This window comes from Neovison vison, chromosome 7 (genome assembly GCF_020171115.1).
Source record: "Neovison vison isolate M4711 chromosome 7, ASM_NN_V1, whole genome shotgun sequence".
In the NCBI taxonomy this organism is placed as follows: domain Eukaryota; kingdom Metazoa; phylum Chordata; class Mammalia; order Carnivora; family Mustelidae; genus Neogale; species Neogale vison.
Genome location: NC_058097.1, coordinates 204,154,058 through 204,174,373, shown reverse-complemented (window position 1 = coordinate 204,174,373; position 20,316 = coordinate 204,154,058). Strand labels below are relative to the sequence as shown.

Below are 20,316 nucleotides of genomic sequence, written 5' to 3'. Positions count from 1 at the left end.
GAGTGAGGCAGAGGGAGGGGGGACAGAGCTAGAGGGACAGGCTGTCAAGTGTGCGACATCTTGGGGGTCCAGAGAGAGAAGTCAAGTTCATTATGAGAGAGAGCTGGGGGAACGGTCAGATTTGTTCTGGGAGGCACTGCCCACCCCACCGAAGCAGGCTGCCATGTGGAGAGGGCGTCTGGACGGACAGGAGGTGGGGGCCGGGGAGGCCGCCTGGGGTCTCCATCCCCCAAGGGGAAGCAGGAAGGTGGGACACAGCAGGAGCAGGCTCTCTGCCCGGGGCAGGGGACCTGTTCACTGGCACACCCACTCTGGGCCCCAGAGGAAGGCGTACAGGACCCGGTCCGCACGCCTCTCCCCGCCCCAGTCCAAGCGGAGCCCCCATCCTCAGCTTGGGGAGCTATGGCTGCAGTTCAGACAACGGCCACCAGGTGGCACGCGCACCTCAAAAATGCTATGACCACACCTTGGCAGAGAAGGTGGGTGGGGGCGGCTAGGGTGGGGGGCAGCGGGGATGCTGGGGGGTCTGCTGGGGGCCTGGGGGTGTGGGGATGGAGGGGCAGCTGGGATGGGGTAGCCGGGCTGCTGGGAGGGCTGCTGGGAGGCTGCCAGGGTGCTGGGGGCTGCCGGGGTGCTGAAGGGGCAGGTGGGATAGGCGAGCCAGCGGGAAGAGAACGGAGCCCTCAGCTGCCCGCAGCCCCACAGCTCTGGGCTCCCCCAGGACACATCAACTCTGAGCCCTGAATGCGAGAATCCGTGTCAGGGAGGGAGCTGCTCCCGGCCGGCGAGAGGGAAGCGGAGGCCGGCACACACCAGGGCAGACCCCCCCCACCCCCGCCAGCCGTGGCGGACTGTCCTGGGCATTAGCCCCTGGCGGTCTGGTTTCCGTGCCCCCACAAGGAACACACCTACCGACATAGCGGGGTGCGGGCCGTGTCTGTGAGGGTCCGGAGCAGCCGGACCTGGCGGCTTCCCCAGGCTGTCCCGCCCCCGAGTGGCCCCTGCGGGCCCTGCCTCAGCCTCGGTGGGCTGTGGGGTGAGCTGAAGGGCGCCTCCCACGTTCCCTGCTCCCCAGCTCCAGCAGCTCCCCGGCCGGCCGGCTGGGGAAGGACTGTCCCTCCCTGGGCAGCAGGTGCCGGCTGGCGAGAAGCTCGGCCCACCCCTCAGCTGCCGGGGAGACGGACCCCACTCCCTGGCCAGCACCAGGGCCCATCAGGGCAGGCTTTGGGGACATCTGCCTCTAGGACGGTGGCGGCTGACACGGTGCCCAGACGCAGGAGCGGCCCGCCTTGTCCCGGACGCTGTAGCCCCCGGGACCCCAGGCCAGGCCACACCTGTGGCGGCTTCCGTAGCTCCCCGGGACCCGACGGCCCGGGGGAAGAGCAGAGCCACCGCCCAAAGCCCGGCACTCGCACCGTCCTGCTTGTTGGCGACAAGCTCGCCGCAGAGAAAAGAGAAAAGCACAGTCTAGGAGCACAGACCGGGACGGCGGGACGGCCAGCAACGCACACGGACACCGGCCGTCACCACCGTCTCCACGACACGAGAAACAGCTGACAAAAGTCAACACCTTCACGTAGGACTGGAAGGTCACCCCCAAACACGAGCGCACACACACCCTGCCAGGCCCAGGCCGCCCGGTGACGCGGGGCCTGCCCAGCAGCTGCCAGAGCCGCCAGGCCTCCCCGCGCCGAGCCCACGTCCGGGAAAGTCTGCGGGACCAGAGGACCGACACCGCCGGCAAGCGAACCACACCGTACGGGGACAGCCATCCGGGGCTTCCAGCACGCAGAGAGGGACAGAGAGAGAGAGAGAGACAGAGGAGGGGAGAGAGGCAGCGGCAGGGGGAGATGAAGGGAGATGGGGAGAGGGGGGCTGGGGCGAGGGAGGGAGGGACCTTTAGAGAACACGGTGGGAGAGTGAGCCCCGGCCGGGGGCACGGGGAGGAAGGAGCGCGTCCCCGGGAACAACCGTCACAGAGACCACCTTAGACCCCCATCTCGAAACCCTAAGGCCTCCAGGCAAACAGACACCGCAGTCGTGGACAGGAAGACCTCACCCCGGACAGACGTCGCATCCCCAGAGGGGTCCATCAGGTGCTGTCACGTTGGTCCCGACGCCAGGTGGGCGGGGGAGGGGGTTGTCACCCCGAAGAGTGGGTAAGCCAGGCCGGCCAGGCCGCCGCAGCAGAATGGCCCTGGGGGGTCGGACCTGCCCCAGGACAGGAGCGTCTCCGAGCGGACCCGTGCGCATCTGAACTTCTGGTTTACCGTGACGACGGCCCCTTAAGTCAGGGTGAATGGACGCAGGTCTGTGGGAGGGGCCAGCCCGGCAGTCCGGGCACCCTGGGCAGAGCCCTGGGTCAGTGTGCTGCCACAGCCCAGGTCAGCAGTCACCCAGACGCGGGGCCACAGCACAGGATTGGCAAGCTGTGCCCACAGCTGTCCTTTCCCAGCCCAGCTCAGAAGCCCCTTCTTCCAGGAAGCCCTCCCAGACCACCATTCCCAGGCTCCTCGTCCAAGCCAAACTGCCGCATCCTAGGAAATGTAGGAGTCGGGGTGGGGGTTCCCACACCTCCAGTTTCCCGTTGCCCACAGCCGCTGACCAGCAGACGGGACGCCGGGACAGGGTCACTGTGCAGGCCAGAAAGACCAGGAGCAGCTCAGTCCACCCCATGGCCCACTCGCCCAGGAGACTAGAGCCCCAGCAGCTAGGACAGCCCCTCGAGCTGCTACGTACCATCCAGAAGAGGGTCCCTGTGGCCAGGGCGACGTACTGCTCGATGGTGGACAGCACGCTGAAGATGAGGCAGACCAGGACGATGAGGAAGCTGCAGGGCAGGAGGACACGGCGGTCAGCTCTGGCGGCCAGCCTGCCCGCCCTGCCCCCACCCCACGGTCCGAGAACTCGAAGCAGCCCGCCCGCCGGGGAGCAGGTGCCCGGAGCGGGGCGCACCCACCCAGGCATGGAGGACCAGTTTGGACCCCCACGACCGCGGGACAGACCTTAGAGCCTGGTGCCAAGAAGCCACGCTTACAGGCCACATGTTGTGTGGCTCCCTTAATGGGAAGCCAAGAGACAGAACGGGAAGACAACGCGGTCACCAGGGACCAGAGGCCTGGAGGATGCCCCCCACATGCCTGGTTGTCACAGGGCCCCCACAGCCCTCCTCTTGCCTGGGGGAGTCATCCAGGAGATCTCTCTCAGACTGGACAGCAGGGAACACAGCGTGGCCGGGGACAGACCGCCAGCCCTCTCCCCACCTGAGATCCTGCTCCGGGGGACTTTCAGTCCACCCCTACCGCCACACGCCCGTCCTGCGCCCACCAAGGAGGCCCTGCATCTCCCCCCGACCAGCTCAGCCCCAATTTCTCAGGCCACACCCCGTCCTCCGGCCGCCTCTGGCCAACACCTGCCACCAGTGCCTCCCTCCCCATGCAGGCTGAGCAGCTCCCCCTGCAAAGCCAGATCGCAGCTGACCCCTCTCTGCCACCCATCAGGCTCCCCCCTGGATGCCCACAGCCCCCCCCAAGTACCCCGGTGAGCCCCCAGCATCTCCCCCTAGCACGACATCACGCTGAGCCCAGATGATTCACCTCCTCCCGCCCTTCTTCCTGAGGATGTCCAGCTCTGCCTGCCTCGGGGCCTTTGCATCCACTGCTGTCCCTGCCGCCCCAACCTTCCTGGGCTCTCCTGAGTCTGCATCAAGACTCTGGGCCTTTGAGCACACAGCGCCTCCTGCCAGGGACCGTGCACAGCCACGCTCTGCACCGCCTCAGCTCTGCGGGCCCTCTCGCCCGCTGGGAAGGAGCGAGTCCCGTCCCGCCTGGCCTCCCCGAGGACAGCCAGCACCCCAACCCCCCAGAAAGCTCTCTAACAGATACGGCCAGGTCTCCCACCTGGAGCCCTTTGTGGGGGTCAGTCGGCTGGGGCTTCAGCCTCCCAGAGACACCGGAGAACGCTGATGGAGAGCGCGAGCGCCCGTCCGCGGCTGGACCCCCGCTCGGGCTCAGAGCGCACCTTCCACGGACCGGAAGGCCAAAGGGCCTCGTGCTCCTGAGCCTCACCCTAGAGCCCTCCAGTCCTGCTACCCAGCCAGCCCCACTCCCGGATCTCGGGGCGTGGACGGGGCCCAGGAAGCACCCACGCAAAGCAGACGTGGCGCCCACCCACAGCCCCTCCACGGCCACACGGCCTGGGTGGAGCCCTCGGTGCTGCCGTCGGCAGGAGCCCGGGCCACCGGCGGCAGCAGAGCCAGACATGGGAGCAGGAGCTCGGGCGTCGGGCCTGGGACCAGCACTGAGTGCGCGTGGCGTCTCCTCCCGCAGCCTGGGGGTGTAGCCCTCCCTCCCTGTCGGGCCCCAGGAAGCGCCACGGCCAACCAGTAACCAGGGTCCCGGACCGGCACCGCGTCGTCACCCGACAAGTGTTCCCGGCAGGGGTACCAGGCGCGGGGGCGGCACACTTCCTGGAGCCACGGGAGGGGACAACAAGGCACAGCCAGGCCACTCTGGAGGCTGAGCCCTTGGGGAGGGGTGGGGGCCCCCCACGTAGCACGGCTCTGCTCTGACCTCCCAGACCTTGCCTCCTCTGTCCCGCCCCTCCCACGGCCGTCTTAGCGACATCGGTGAGGGAGCCGAGGGCTTCTTGCCTCCCGAAGCTGGGGGCAAAGGGGACGCACTGAGGCATCTCAGGCTATCGGGACGGGCCTGTTCCTGCCAGGCTGCATCCCAGCCGGCCACCGGGTCCCCTCCCCGACAGCACACGGGGACCCCGCAGCAGCCCACCCCTGGCCATCACCATCCCTATGGGCTCAGCCACGAGACATAAGCAGTAGATCTCCAGGAGCACACCAAGCGGGAGCACGGAGGCCCCGCAGGAGGGCGCCACGCACCCCAGCTCCGGGACGCCGTGGGTGGGCAGCCGGCCGCCCCGCGGGCCCATCCGCCCGGCGCCCAGGGCCTGGCTGTGCTCAGGACGCACAGGGAGCCCAGACGTGGGGGGCACCGTCAGGAGGCAAGCAGCCCTCCTGGGCTCAGGCCCCGAGGGGAGGTCAGGAAGGGGGTCCTCACCCAAGCTCCCCATCAGAGTTAGGGAGACCCCTGCACACATAGAGGCTCTGGGCCCGGGGTGGCCGCCAGCCAGGACCGGGCCCTGCCTGGGGAGCCCCTCCCGGGACGGCTGCAGGGTACTCTCCTTGGAGGGTCAGGGGATGGGTGGTGCACGGCCCTGCGGAGTTCTTCCCCAGCCCGGCTGGACCCTGAAGGCTGCAGAGGTCATCAGGCATTTTAACACATGCTGCTAGTTTCAGAAAGAATCATGCACCCATGGGGCCCCTGGGGGGGCTCAGTCCGTGAAGCCTCTGCCTTCGGCTCAGGTCATGACCTCGGGGTCCTGGGATCGAGCCCCGCATCGGGCTCTCCGCTCTGTAGGAAGCCTGCTTCCCCCCATCTCTGCTGGCCTCTCTGCCTGCTTGTGTTCTCTCTCTCACTCCCTCAAATAGGAACATTTTTTTAAAAAGAACCATTCAACCCAGTGTGCATCTGTCTACTCCGTCCTGTCCTGGGTGAGCTCGGAGCCTCCGAGATGCTGACACACAGCCTCTGACTAGGGGCAGGGGGGTGGGGGGGCGCTCACGGCCCGGGGTGCCCGATACCCCCATCTGGTCTCTGCAGGGCAGAGACCCCTCTCCGACCCAGCCCGCAGCCACAGACCCCAAGGGCCGGCAGACTGCAGCCCTGGGGAAGGAGGGACCCGGCCCATTTTCTGGATCAGGACAGGGGAGCCTGGCTGGGGGACACGGGAGGCCAAACCCCAGAGGCCATGCTGGCCCCCAGCGCGGTGGCAGCTCCGTGCCGCGAGGGACAATGGCCTGCTTGTGCCGCCGGCCGGGGGCTGGGGCCGCGAGCGCCAGCGGGAGGGACGTCCTGAATGTTATCGGTCATCGCTGCGGCACCTGCAGCGGCCAGGTGCGCAGGGAACGGGAAGGAATGCGGGAGGTGCGCCCGGGCCCGGGGCCAAGACAGCAGGGGGCACTCCAGGGCGCGCGGGCCACAGCCCTCCCCTGGGCCCCCGGGAGGGCCGTCGGGAAAGCTGCGAGCCCCCGGGGAGTTGTCTCCAACGGCCGGGAGGCAGCTGTCCACCCCAGACGTTTCCCGATGACGTCAGCGGTCCCTCACGCGAACCCCGCACACAGAAAGCCCGGGCTGCTCCCGGCGCCCTCGGGCCCCCAGGTTACCCCAGGGTGTAAGCTGGAATTCCAGGGCGCTGAAAGGTGGTCACGGAGGACGGGAGCCGGGCCAGGAGGCTTGATTTACCGGGTGTGTGAGGACAATGTGCCCGAGCTCCTCGGCCCAGGAAGAGCTCACGTGTGAGAGGAGGGAACTAGACGCAGAAGGACGAGTCCTACGGGACCCACTCACACGGGGACAGAGAGTGGACGGTGGTCACCAGGGTTGGGGGAGGGATGGGGGTCGCTGTTTCATGAGGGGTGGCGTTTCCGTTTGGGAAGGGGGAAAGCTCCGGGGACGAGCACTGCGGACGGCCACATAACGCTGTGAACGCGCGCTTGCCGTGGCCACGACGGTCAATTTTATGTGTATTTTACCACGATTGTAAACTTTTTCAGAAGTAAAAGCGTTTGTGGCCCCGGTGGACGGCGGCGGCTGTAGGGGGCCAGAGCGAGGCTCGGAGTCCTGCCCGTCTGCGACAGGACCTTCACCAGCACAGAAACGAGGGGCTTGTCCCAGTGACCTTGAGCCCAACATTGGACAGGGTCTTGAACGTGGGATTCAACAGATTAGGTGCTGAAGTCCAACCCCAGCCGTATGGGGTGCTTCTCTCCGTACAAAAGTTGCCCCAAAGGAAGGTTCCAAAGGACGACCCCCAACAAACGAAGGGCAAGCGGCCCTGCCCCATGGCTGTGACACTCCCGGGACACCGGACTCCCACAGGGGGTGGCCTCGGGTCCTGTGGGGCTGTCCCCAGGGTAGGGGACAACCCTGCCCAGCAGGGACACCAAGGTCCTCTTGCTGGCCCAGCCCATGCCTGGTGGTGCTTCCTGTAAACCCCGTGCAGCAGGAGTCCCGCACCCCAAGTGAGGCTGGGGTATCTGGGGTGAGGTGCCCTGCCTTCTCCAGGGGTTCTGGGCCATGCCGCTGGCCCTCCATCCTGGGCAGCCCTGGAGTATGGAGCAAGGTCACAGCCCCTGATGGGGTCACTGAGGCTCTGAGCGGGCAGGAGTCTGTCCAGGTCACAGGCGCAGTGAGCCCAAGCTGCCACCCCGGGATGCCCCCCCAGGCCCGGCTCCAGGCCAAGACTGAACCTCCCCTGTGGCCTCGGCACTCGGTGCCTGGTCCCCCAGGCAGGAATACCGCGCTGTACATGGACCTCACCGAGTCATGGGCAGGGGGTCACCCTGGGTGGGGAGGGCTGGGGCGACAGGGGCTCTGTCCTTGACCAGCTGCTGGGGCCCCAGGTGTCCCTGGGCTGGTGTCCACACTGCCCTGTCTCTGCCTCCACGGTCACATGCCCGTCTCTTACGAGGACGCCTGTCACCGCCCGTCGCTATACGCAGGGCCCTGGGCATCCAGGATCACCTCTGTCCCTCAAGATGCTGGACCCCGCCCCCCCTGCACAGATGCTGTCGCCATACAAGGTCCCCTTCTCAGGCTCCAGGGACCTGGACCTCTGGGGCCGCTCCGGGCCCTGCACCACGCGCACTGGCTGGCTGACTATACCACATGGTAGGATGATTCTCACAGACGCGTCCGTGAATTTCTGAAGCCAGTGTTAGGTGTCGGGTCAAAGTGAAGGTCAGGGTCAGTTTTTAACACGTGACTCAAGACATGGCCAGTAGCTCCTTTCCCTTCCTCGTTACTGAAATTCGTCCCAGACCCCCCTCCAGATGAGGTCACGGTCGCTGGGGTCAGGACGTGCACGCGTCTCCTCGAGGTGCCCGTTCTGCACACTGCACCGTCCAGGCCCCATCATGGGGGGGACAAGCGGGAGAGACAGAGGACACCCCCCTGGCCAGCCCCGGCCGTCTCCCCTCTGCCCACCGGCTGCCCCCCGCAACATCCTCCGCCCTCCAGACACCCGCCGGGCCCGACCCCAGACCCCCTGCTGCCACCTCCCCCACAGACGAGGGGGCTCCCAGGCAGGGCCCCACCTGCCGGGGTCCCTCTGAAGGCACACTTTGCCGGACGACTGACTGAAGGCACATTTTGGTTCAATCAGGACTCAGTGAATAGAATTCTCAGGGCTGCCTCCCCCATGCAGGCCTCCAGAGTGTATCAAGAGGGGAGATCCTTGTGCTCTGTTCTTCCCCTCCTTGCCTCACCTCCACGGGCCCAGCCAGGACCTGACAGGGCCTTCCAACGGCGCAGGCATGGCCCTGAGGCAGCTCCCCACACGCACGCACCCAGGCGGGGAGCCAACGGCCCGGGCAGAAAAGGGCCTGGGGGCAGGGGGGGCTCCCCAGCAATGGAGGGTGTTCTTGATGGCAGCAGGGCGGGCAGGAGGCACTGGGGAGGGCTCTGAGGGTGTGGTCCCCAGGAGGTGGCCCCAGGGGACACTGTGCCAGCCTGGGCCGCAGTCCCAGCCCCCAGCCCTCTCAGAGCCCGACGTGAAGGCTCAGCGAGGCCCCAGCCCAGTACAGACACGGCAGGGTCCACGCACACCGTCTCCTCCGGGCCTCTCCCCGGAGCACCAGACGGCTGAGCGCACACGGGCTCCTGCTCTCCTGGGAAGGCCCAGGACGGCTCCCCCGCAGCCGAGCGCCACACAGACAGACACCCGGTCCCTTTGGGACAAATGGACCAAGAGCAGCTGCTCACCCCAACGGCCACCCTCGCACACACCCTAGGCCACAAGGCGCAGGGACGGGGGTTCCCCAGGGGGAGGCACTTCCAGCCGATGGCCCAGCTCCGGCCTGCAGCCCCGGGCCCTGGCTGCGATGGGTCTGCGCGGCCCCCGCGGCTGCACTAGTGACCCCCCAACGCCCGGGGTCCCCTCCTGCTGCACATTCTCCTCACAGAGAGCCCCAGTTTGTGCGGGGGCACAGGGACATCCCCACGGCCACCCGAAGACTCAGGCCAGCTGGGGACGGTCTGGGGCAGGGACGTCAGCGGAGAGCTTGACTTGCCGCCCCACCTTTTGTGGGGCACCGAGGGCTGCTGAGGGGGCCTCCTGGTCAGGGCACCGGCAGCCGTGGCCCATCGTCCGGCTGTGGGTGACTGACCCGGGGGCATCCAGGCACGTGCCGGCCCCTCTACCCGCCCGCGGAGCCGAGACCCACATCCTCTCTCCCGCGGAGCCCCAAGGCAGCCCCCTAAGTCCCAGCGGGCCTGAGGCCCCGGCACGGCAGGAGGGAAGCCCGCTTCCTCCTGTCCACTCCAGGCTTCACGAGAAGCCTGGGAAGCGAGCCTGCGCCTCGTCACAGGGGGAGGGGGGCAGCTCGGAGACAGCAGGTCACTGCCCGGAGTCACACGGCACCACGCGGCCAGCCGAGAACGGGTCACCAGCACCGGCCTCCTCCGACCACACTGCACACCCCCAGGAAAACAGCGGCCCAGGGCTCCCGGCGGCAGGGGCTCCGAGCTTTCCTCGGTCCCCCTGCCAGGAGCTGCATCTGCTTGGCAGAGGGAGGACAGGCCCCACACAGGCTCGGCCCAGTGGCCAGGAGGCTCAGGCCCCGGGAGGCACGCAGGCACGGGGCCACCTGCAGGACAGGCAGCCGGTCCAGGCCCAGGGCTCCCGGGGTGGCCTGGCCCCCAGCGCGGCGTCCAGCCTGAGCCCGCTGCCTGGCCGCCCTGCGATGAGTCACCTCCTCGTGTGTCCGCAGAAGGTGCCGGAAGAACGAGCTCAAGTGACCGCGTGCACAGACCGATCCATGCCTCTGCCCAGGGGCACGCTCGTCCCTCTCCCCGGGGAGGCGTCCGGGCGTGGACTCGCCTGCGGCTGCGCTCTGCTCCCCGCTCCCTGTATCTCGGGGGGTGCCTCGGCCTGGAAACTGCGGGGCCCTGCAGCCTTAGCGGAGGCGGGACTGCCCCCTCCTCCCACAGGGGGCCGAGCGTGGAGGACGGCAGCAGCAGAGACAGCATGTGGGGGGCCCTGCGGGCTTCCTGACCACAGGGCCACACACAGGACTCCCAGGACCCCTCAGCCAGGGCCCAAGAGAGCACAGGGTGGGGCAGAAGGATGCCCCCAGAGCTGTGGGCAGCCAGGTCACCATGACCCCACCTCTGCCAGGAGGACATGGGGATCTGTGGCTCATTCCTGCTGGGGGAAGTCCCTCCTGCATCCAGCCTAAGTCTTTCCTGCTACAGTTTCGTTTCCAGCTGGAGAAAACCTCCAATCCCACTGTGGAGGCTTCGGCCCCATTCCAGGGGACACGAGGGGTCCCTGAAACAGAGCCGCGTGTGACCTGAGCCTCACTGTCCCCCCGGGAAGGGTGCCCCACAGCCTGCCTGGGCTCAATCCGGGCTGTCTCCGTTGTGGCCATGATCAGAGTGGCCTGCACCAGTGTCCCCTCAGCTATGGAGCCAGGATCACGGGGCTTCTGTGGGGTGCTGCCCAACTGAATTCAGGACCACCAGCAAGGCCCTGCAGGGCAAAGAGGCTTCCCCGTGTATCCCCAAGGGGCTTGGCACCACCCTTGTCACAGCAGCTGGCGCCGGTGTGCCCTCCCCGTGGGCCCAGGGCCACCACCGGACTTGAGATGGGCAGGTGGAGGCTTCCAGCTGGCCCCATTCTCCCCTGGAGCCCCTCTCTCTGAGGTTGCCCTCGGGAGGGGTGATCAGGGAGGGCTTCTCAGAGGCAGGGGCCTGGTCCAGGCACAGCAGAGGCGAGAACGTGGCCCACAGGGAGACGGTAAAGCATCCACGGAGGAGGTGGCGTGGAGAGGCAGGGAAGCAGCCGCCCAGACTCAGGGTGCCAGAGAAGCCCCCCCAGGATCCCTGGTCTCTTCCAACACAGACGCCCATGGATCCCAAAACCGGACCACGAGCCTCGGGCTGGCGGCTCCTAGGCTACACCCTAGGGAGGGGCTCCCGGACCCCCAGGGTTCTGCGGCTCCTCCAAGGGGCTGCTCAGCCCTGTGAGGGGAGGGCGGGGTTGGCACCCACATTGCCAGTTCCAGCTGAAATGGCTGTCCCAGACTTGGAAGGGCTCTCGTGTCCTGCCTTTCTGGGCCGAGGTCCCTCATCTGATGCTTGGACACCAGGGGGTCCAGCGGGGACCCACCAGCGGGGAATGGCAGCCTGTGGTCCTCGAGCAGAGGGACAGCGGTGAGAGCCAGGGGTTCCCGGGCCCCCGACAGACACAGCAGGTTAGGTATTCTGATGTCCATCTCACAGGTGGGAAAACAGAGGCTTAGAAACGCCAAGCCCAGGGTCCCCCCAAGGAAGGAGAAAGGCCAGCGTGGGGCGGGCAGCGCCACCCTCGCTCTGGGGTCCTGTCTCGCCTCCGAGCTGTGACTGTGCTGAGCACGGGGTCTGGCGGAGCAGGCTGGCGGGGCCCTGCTTCTCTAGAAACCGAGCCTCAGAGAGGGTAGGCGGGCCCAGGCCACACAGCAGTCAGCTCACGGGGAGCGGCTCACGGCTGCTCTCCCAGACAGGAGCTGGGGACACCACGTGCCAGGGACGGTCCAGCTCACGGTCCGGATGGCCCAAGACACCCCACGCTGTGCTCAGCCTCCAGCCTCCGTGGCTCTCCAGCCGGGACCCCGGACTCCACAGCTGCTCACCCGTGAAGTCCATCCTCAGGCCCAAGACCCACAACCACCCAACCCAGAGGCAGCTGAGGACGCAGCTGTCGGGCCAAGCCTCACGGCCTCCGCCCCGACGGCCCCCAAGCGGCTGACCCGCTGGGATGAAGGCGGAGGCATCTCTGGGGGCTGGAAAACCCAGGCCAGCAGCCCCCAGCCCGAGACAGGGCCCACCCAAGCCCTGGACCGACCCGTCCAACCGCTCGCAGCCAGAGGTGGTTAGCTCCCCGCCGAGGCGGCCCACCCAGCAGACGCGGGACAAGCCCCGGCCTCAGCTCACACCCAACCAATCTGGGGGTGACCCCTGGCCTCTCTTCCAGCCCTTGGTCCCCCTTGTCCCAGCAGGCTGGCATCGGGGGAGGTGCGGAGGCAGCTGCCAGGCCTGGCACCACAGAGTGACCAGTGACCAGGTGACCAGTGTTCCCCGGATTCCTCCTGCCTCAGGAGGCCCAGAAGGAGCCGCCCAAGGCTCAGGCTCCCTGAACGAGAGGCTTCCGGGAACCCACAGACGGCCCAGAGTGGGCAGGGGCTGGCTTCACGGCATTCCAGGGAGACGCACCCCAGTGAGTGGGGTGAGGGCCCCAGAGCCCGGCCACGGTCTCCGTCCTGAGCAGGACATCCCCCTCCCTTCAAGGCCCCCAGGAGGCGGGGCCAAGGGTGGACTGGCCGCTTCCCCGGGGCCAGGGCCTGTCCCCTCCGCCTGCAGAGCCGGAAAGTCCCATCATCTACTCCCCAGCGCTCTGGCCCAGGAAAGCCTCTGCTGACAAAACAAGAACGCGGTGACGGGACAGCCCGCAGGGAGCGGGACGCGCCAACCCACACAGCCCCGGGCGCGCCTGCTGAACGGGCCCTTCACCTGGGCCTCGCAGCTGGCTCTGCCCGTCACAGGGAGGCTCAGGACTGCCGGGCACGGCGCCTCGCTGGTCTCCCGCTGCGGTGTGTGTGACACCGGGGAGGAACGAGCTGGCCCCTGAGAGCCCCCGAGAACCCCAGCATGGCCCAGGCCCCAGGGGGTAGCACCCCAACTCCAGGCCCCGAGAGACTAGCTGGGCAAGGAAACCTCCAGGTGGGCAGTGAGGCAGGGATGTCGGTATGAGGGGACACAAAGACCCTGGTGGCAGCGGACAGACACGCCCCACCTCCATCACGAGGCCCTCCCTGCTGCTGACCCCTAACGCAGCACAAGCCCCGCCCCCGTGCTGCCGACCCCTCTACCCCCCAGGCCGTGTGCCCCGCCAGCATCTCCACCCCAGGCCAGGGCGCGGTGGGTATGGTCAGTTGCCAAGGACTGCAGGGTCCCCTGACCTGGGCCCCAGCCCCGCCCCCGCCCCCCCCCCCGCCCCCCACCCCCCCCCCCCGCGCAGAAGCCCCAGCCCGCCACCTGGAGGACAGCGTCCCTGCTGCGTCCACGTCCACGCGCGGCTAAGAAAGCCGTCCCCCCCACTGCGGCCTTGGCTGAGCTCTCGGGCGACACCCGTGGGGGACACATGTGCGCCCTGACACCCAAGCCCCGCCCCCAGACTTGGCCCTGCAGGGGCTGGTGGCACCGAGCCCTCAGGCACAGTGGGAGCAGGGGGTGGCTCGGCCCGGCAGCACCTCCAGCCCCTCGGCTGGACACATGTGCGCCCCGACATGTCCTCGGAGCAGGGGCCCCGCGTGGGCATGGCGGAGGGTAGGGGGAGTCCTGGGTGAGGACGTGTGTCATCCGAGCCACGCGGGACTCAGCCACCGGGGGGACAGGCGTCGGGCACGTGGCGGGCACCGCGTGTGGGCGCTTCCCATCAGCACCCTGGACAAGACGAGGTCGCCCGCCCGGCCGGACTCCGGAGAGGCCGTTTCCTCTTTCTCGGGCCGGCCTGCCACAGACGCTCCCCTTCCGCTGTGCTGCTTCCTCCCGCCGCGCCCCCGCCGGGAACACCGGCTCCGGCTCCCTGTGTCCGCGGAAGGGGCCCAGGCGGATGGGGCCCGTGGCCGCTCAGGGGTTGCGGTGCCCCCGCCCCCCCACCCCGGGGTGCAGGCTCCCCACTGGGTCCTGCCTTCAGCGAGAGCCGCTCGCGGGGGCCAGCAGGCAAGGAGGAAGTGGCCAGCTGGGCGGCGGGACAGGCCTGGGGCCGCGATGTTCCTCTCTCCACCCCAGGCGTGCGTTACTCAACGCCGGATGCCATGAGTGGTTTTATTTTCGTGTCAGCATCCTCAACCCCTGGATGGTGGCCCAGCCGGCCAAGCTGGGGCAAGAACCACGCTCCCTCCCCCACTACCAGCCACCGGTCATGGCGGTAAAGTCGCCTGGAGTCACCAGGACTTGGCTGAACTGGGTCCCGTGCACACAGGGGCTGACCACCAGGTCAGAGGACACCGGGGCCTGCGAGGCCTCCCTGGTCCCATTCCGTGTCGTGTGGCACCCCCAGGACGCCCTCTGGTCGCTCCCCAGGTGCTCAGAACCACACCCACCTGCAAGGCCCAACATGGTCCCCCCGACCCGATCCCCAGGTGGAAAGCTCCTGTGGTGAGCCGGGCGCCATGTCGGCTTCCATGAGTGAGGCCGACTTGGGGAAAGAGAGACAACAAACCAGAAAACAAATCACACGGGGCGAAGTCACAGCTGCCCTGGGGAAACAGAGGGGCCGTCCCAGCAAGTGGCAGGGCAGGGGGGCCGCTCTGGGAGGTGGGCACGAGCAGCTCGGCTGGGAAATGGATATTCCAGGCAGGAAACAGTGATGCAAAGGGCCTGTGGTCGGGTTTGGAAGGCCTGAGGCCAGGGTGGCAGGACCAGGGTGGAAGACGAGGGGGGCAGCCGGCAACAAGGTCAGAGGAAGGCCCTGCTCGGGAGCAGAAGAGGCATCCAGGGTGCCCCAGGCCTCCCAGGTTGCGTGGACACAGGCTCTGGCCGGCATCTGCTGTTTACCCTCTGAGCACCTGGCCCGGGCCCCACAGACCCCAAGTGGAAGGCCAGGTGGGAGGGGGGTGACCAGTGGTACACTGCTTTCTCGTGCACCGCCCAGAGGCAGAAGGGAAACCGGAGCATCTGCACACCAGGAAGGAGAGATCCGATCCGAACGGAGGGTGGGCAACAAGCGCTCCCGCCCATCACCGGTCACTTCGGCGGGCACCTCCCTGTTGGCCCGAGAGCCCCTCTTGGGACCCTCTCCCAGCCCGACCCAGAGAGCCCATGGCCGACGAGGGAACAAAGCAGAGGAAAGGAAGAGCCAGCCGGGCCAGGGCACGGACGTGGGGTCGGAAGCGCCAGCAGCAGGCCTGTACCCCGAGGCAGCCGCCAGGAGCACAGCCAGCTTCCTGCCTGCCGCCCAGAATAGCCCACGCATCCTCTGAGCCGCCGACCCGGACCCAGCCCACCCACTGCCCTGCCTTCCCCCGCCTCTGCCCAAGGCTGACGAGCATCGCGCACACGGCTTTGACCAGCCCTCCGGAGGCCAGTCCCTCCTCGGAGCAGCGAGCCCCTGCGGGCCCTGGACAGGGGCACGGGTGTGCCAGGCTTGGGGGTCCTGGAGCAGAGATACTGAGCTACAGCAGAGGGGACACAATCGCGAAGCCATGGTCCCATCGGCCCTGCCCCGAAGCCACCCTGCAGAGACAGAAATGCTCTCTCGGGAAACAGAGAGCAGAGTGCTGCACACACGGCTCCGTCCCAGTGCGCGCCGCACCCGCACTCCCCGTCGCACAGACATAGCTTTCCCCAGGGGTCCCCCATATAGGGCAGATGTTACAGTGATGTAGAAGCCTCGATTCCACCCTGAGCAATGCTTCCTCCAGGAAGCCTTCCTGGGATGCTCAGGCGAGTGCCTCAAGCAAACCATAGACACTTGCCCAATGCTGTAGGCCTCCCTCCTCTGACGTCCCCTCTGCCAAGGCTTTGTTTTCCTGGCTTATGAGACTCTGCCTGAGGGACCCCCAACCCCAACCCAGCACCCACTGGGGCAGGGATGGGGTTTGCAGGCCTGGCCTGGCCCCCACGCCCTGGGGTGCACTGCTGTGAGCCAAGATGAAAGTAGCTCCCGCCTGTCCCTCCCGCCGGTGAGCTCCTGGCATGGAAGCTGGGGCAGCCACTGCGTCATCACGGGCACTGCGGGGAGAGGGGAATAAGACAGAACTCAGAAAGGCCGCGTCCCCCACACCCTTCACGCCACGAAGTCCCCTCAGTCCACAGTCCCTGAGGCCGGTGCTGGGGCCCCGACACAGAGCCAGGTGAGAGCCCCGACCCCTGTGGGTATCACCCCCTCCCACGCTCCCCAGTGACGCCCAGGACACTTGTGTCAGGATCCACAGCCGTCCTGGTGCTTTGGGTGTGGCATTGGAGCAGCTCCTGGGGCGCAGCCAGGCCTCCAGAGGCCCCCCGTTCCGAAACCCGTCAGGACCTTCTGACATGCCACCCTGTTTTCCTGCACCCATTCGCCTTGGTGCCAGGACACCTGCCCTCCTGGGCTCCTCCTTCCTCACCGTCCCCCGGGCTCTCATCTGGCCCCAGACTCTGCTCCCACGCCCCCTGTAGAGACCCATGAACCCAGCCAGGCCGTCCCTCGAGCCCCCAGCGGCAACCCCCTGCACCAGGGACATCCCACAATGGGCGCCCTGTCCCCCTCTGACCCCAGCCTCTTCCCTGCCTCAGAAGCAGACACCAATGCCCAGATGCTGAGAAAGCACCTTAGGGTGGGGTTCCCACCGCGCCCCCTTCCCGAGAACACAGCGGCAGACCCTCCCCTCTCACTCGCATCTCAACCAGAGAGCGAGCTGTCCCCAGCCCCTGCCGCAGCAGCCTCCTGGGCTCCCTGCCTCCGCTGGCCCCAGAGGCCAGAGGGCTGCTGAGGGGGCTGGACGGCTAAGGAAGGGACCCCGGACAGCCCCCAGAAATAGGTGACCTCAGAGTGCACAGGCTGAACTCCACGTGGACGCAGGCAGGACGCAGATGGCCGAGCCCCACCTTCTAGAAGCAAGCTCGGAGAACGGTCCTCACACCGCGGTGTGGGGCCAGGGCTCTCCGGCGCGACTCGCGACACGGAGGCAACAGAACTCAAGACGGACAAACCCGAACGTGTCTTCGCACCAAAAAGCACCCGAGACAGCGTCAGAAGACAAGACACCGACCGACAGAAGACATTGACGCACGGACCGCGGCCACAGGGCTGACGTCCCCAGACATAAATGACTTGAGAATGAAGGGGCCAAGGACCAAAGCCTCCACAGAAACATTCGGAAAAGACTCGAACAAACAACTTGCAGACACACACGCACACATGGCCTCTGGGCCTGTGGAAACTGCAGGAAGGCGTCGGAATAACTAGCGGTTCAGACGAAAACGAGGCTGTGAGGCTTGTGAAACACGGGGCGGGGGGGGGGGGCGGGCGCCGCGGGAAGGTGGCGAGACCCCCTCGCCGAGGGCCGGCGGCGCACGTGGTGGGGGCCTCTTGCCGGGAAATCTGGTCCTAACGACCCCCCGCCAGGCGCTTCCGTTCCGGAAACTCGCCAACACGCCTCCAAGCCCATGAAAATGCAAACGCACGAGGCGAGTCACTGAACATCATATCTGCGCTCGCAAAATCCTGGAAATGACTCAGTGCCCCCACGTGAACCCCGGCGCGTGATGCAGGGGGCCTCCCGGCGGCCGTGGGGAAGAACGGGGGAGACACAGAGGAGCTGAAACACGCGGTCTCCGGGGTGGACGGTCACCGAGGAAAGCAAGTCCAAGCAGGTGCCCACGGCCCTGGCAGCCAGCGGCGCCGGGAAGTCCGCGTCTCCGTGCCGGAGCCTCGCCTCGCGCCCCACGTGAAAAGGAACTCGGAATGGATCAGAGCCTGCAGCCGAGACCCCCAAATGGGAAAGCCCTAGAGGAAGGCAGCAGGGAAAAGCTTCACGATGCTGGACTTGGAATGGTTTCCGGGCTCCGGCAGCCAGAGCAGGGAGAACACACGCGGACGCAAGCCCATCGGACCTCATGGGAACCAAGACCTTGTATGAAGCGAACGACCCCATGAGGAAAGGGGAAAGGCACCCGCAGGACGGAAGAGAGAGTTCATGCAAGTGACCAACGGCAGCACCGCCTCATTTCAAAAGCAGCAAGACCCACCTTGCGCTGCCTGCAAGGGTCCCGCTCGGCCCGCGGGGACGCGCTCTGCCCGCGGGGACGTGCTCTGCCCGCGGGGACGCGCATCGCTCAGAGCGAACGGGCAGAAAGAGGCAACGAGCACAAGCGGGAACAGACTAGGGACAGCACAACTCACGTCGCCCGAAATCGGCTTCCGGCCAAAGGCAGCAGCGGGATATGAAGAAGGTCATGACCTAACAATAAGGGGCCGACTCACGAGAGGCTCTAACACTGGAATATTTCCGGGTCCAGTGCAGGGGCACCTTAATATACAGAACAGATACTAACTGATCTCAAATGAGACCCAGGAATCGGACAACAGCAGAGAATCCAATTCCCCGCTTAGAACACTGCATAAGTCATCCAGACGGGAAACCAGTGATTTCCACCCGCCTGAGCCAGATGGACCTGCGGACACACACCACACCCCATCCAGCAGCGGCAGGACACACGGCCTTCTCGAGCGCACCAGGGACGCTCTCCAGGACAGACCACACGGTGGGCCACGAAACAAGTCTCAGTAAATTTAAGAAGGTCAGAATCATGCCACACATCTCATCCAACCACAGAAATTAGAAACCAATTATAAGGGGGACCTGGGTGGCTCAGTGGGTGAAGCCTCTGCCTTCTGTTCAGGTCATGATCTCAGGGTCCTGGGATCGAGCCCCGCATCGGGCTCTCTGCTCAGCAGGGAGCCTGCTTCCTCCTCTCTCTCTGCCTGCCTCTCTGCCTACTTGTGATCTCTGTCTGTCGAATAAATAAATAAAATCTTAAAAAAAAAAGAAGAAGAAACAATTTACAAGAAGAAAACTGGGAAATGTGCAGATCTGCAGACACTAAATGATGTGCTTCTGAACAGCCATGGGCCAAAGGAGAAATCGAGGCAGAAAAAAAGTACCTTGAGACAAATGAAAACTTGTGGGATGCAGCGACCGCAGAGCTTAGGGGAAGGTCCGTAGTGACAAACATCTACGTTAAGAAGAACCCGACTTTACACCTCAAGGAACTAAAAAAAGCACTAAGCTGTGTGAACAGAAGGAAGGAAACGACAAAGATCACAATGGAAATCTATGAAATACAGGCTAAAAAGATAAAACAAAAAAGCACAAAACTAAGAGCTGGTTTTGGGGGGAGGATAAGCAAAATAGATAACTTTTTGCTAGACTGACCAAGAAAAAGAAAAAAGATTCAAATAAATAAAATTATAAATGCAAAAAGGAGATATAAAAAGTAATCACATGGAGGCACAGAAGGTCATAAGAAACTTCTAGAATAAGCCCGTGCCAACAAACTGGACTAGAAAAAAATGGGCGAATTCCTGGAAACACACCGACCATCAAGACTGAACTGTGAAGAAACAGAGACTCTGAGCAGCCCAGCTACGGTTAAGGATATTGAATCATTCATTAAAACCCCCCCAAAGGTCCAGGGTCAGACACTTGCTCTGGTGAATTCACCAAGCATTCCAAGAATTAATGCCAATCCTTCTCAAACTCTTCCAAAACAAAACCAAAATAAAACAAACAAACAGAAGTGGAACGAACACTCCCCCGCTTGTTCCCTGAGGCCGGGATTCCTCTGACACCAAAGCAAGACAAGGACGTCACAGGAGAAGAGAATCACGGGCCAACATCCCAGGGAACAGACACAGAAATCCGCAAAACATTAGCAAACCGAGTTCAACAATACATGACAAGGGTCACGTGCCACGATCGAGTGGAGTGCGCTCTGGTGACGCAAGGCTGTTTGGTACCCACCAACGAGGGAGTGTGATACAGCGTGTTGAGGGAGTGAAGCACTAAAATAACAATCAGTTCCAGCATTTGACGAATTTCAAATCCTTTCCAGGGAAAGACTCTAAGTGAGTCGGGAGTCGAGAAAGCACACTGCTGCATCAGAACGGCCCCGCGTGACAAGCCCGGAGCGGACATCAGGCTCGTGGTGAACAGCTAAAATCTTTTCCTCCAAGATCAGGAGCGGGGCGACAGCGTGCACCCTCATCACTTCTGCTCAACACAGACCTGAAGTCCCAGCCTGAGCAATCAGGCAAGAAAAATAAAAGGTGTCCCACCCAGAGAGGAAGAAGCAAAACTGTTTCTATTTGCGATGAGATGGTATTATGCATAGAAAACCCTAAGGACTCCACCCAACGTGTAAAATCATCAAATCCAGCAAAGTTGCATGATATAAAACCAACGTACAAAACCCAGTTGTGTTTCTATGCACTAACTGCAGACTACGAGAAAGAGAGATTGAGAAAACCATCCCGCCATGGCGCTGCATAAGGAACAGAACTGATGACACTGTACTAGCATTGGATGGCGATGGAGAGCAGCTAGGGTTGTGCCCAGCACAGGATCCCGTTTGAACTTGCTGGATCACTGTTGTACACTTGAAACTAACAAAACACTGTGTCAATGACGCTCAAATATAAACATTAATAATCATTTTT

At 64.9% G+C, this 20,316-nt stretch overlaps 1 protein-coding gene across 2 annotated transcripts in view; it reads right to left on the bottom strand.

Annotated features, from left to right (window-relative positions):
- Positions 1–20,316, bottom strand: part of KCNQ1 (potassium voltage-gated channel subfamily Q member 1) — a 304,912-nt gene that overhangs the window by 256,318 nt on the left and 28,278 nt on the right. For both annotated transcript variants that reach the window (XM_044259973.1, XM_044259974.1), the window contains exon 2: positions 2,740–2,830. In XM_044259973.1, the coding sequence (XP_044115908.1) occupies positions 2,740–2,830 (91 nt within the window). The remainder of the gene's footprint in view (positions 1–2,739; positions 2,831–20,316) is intronic.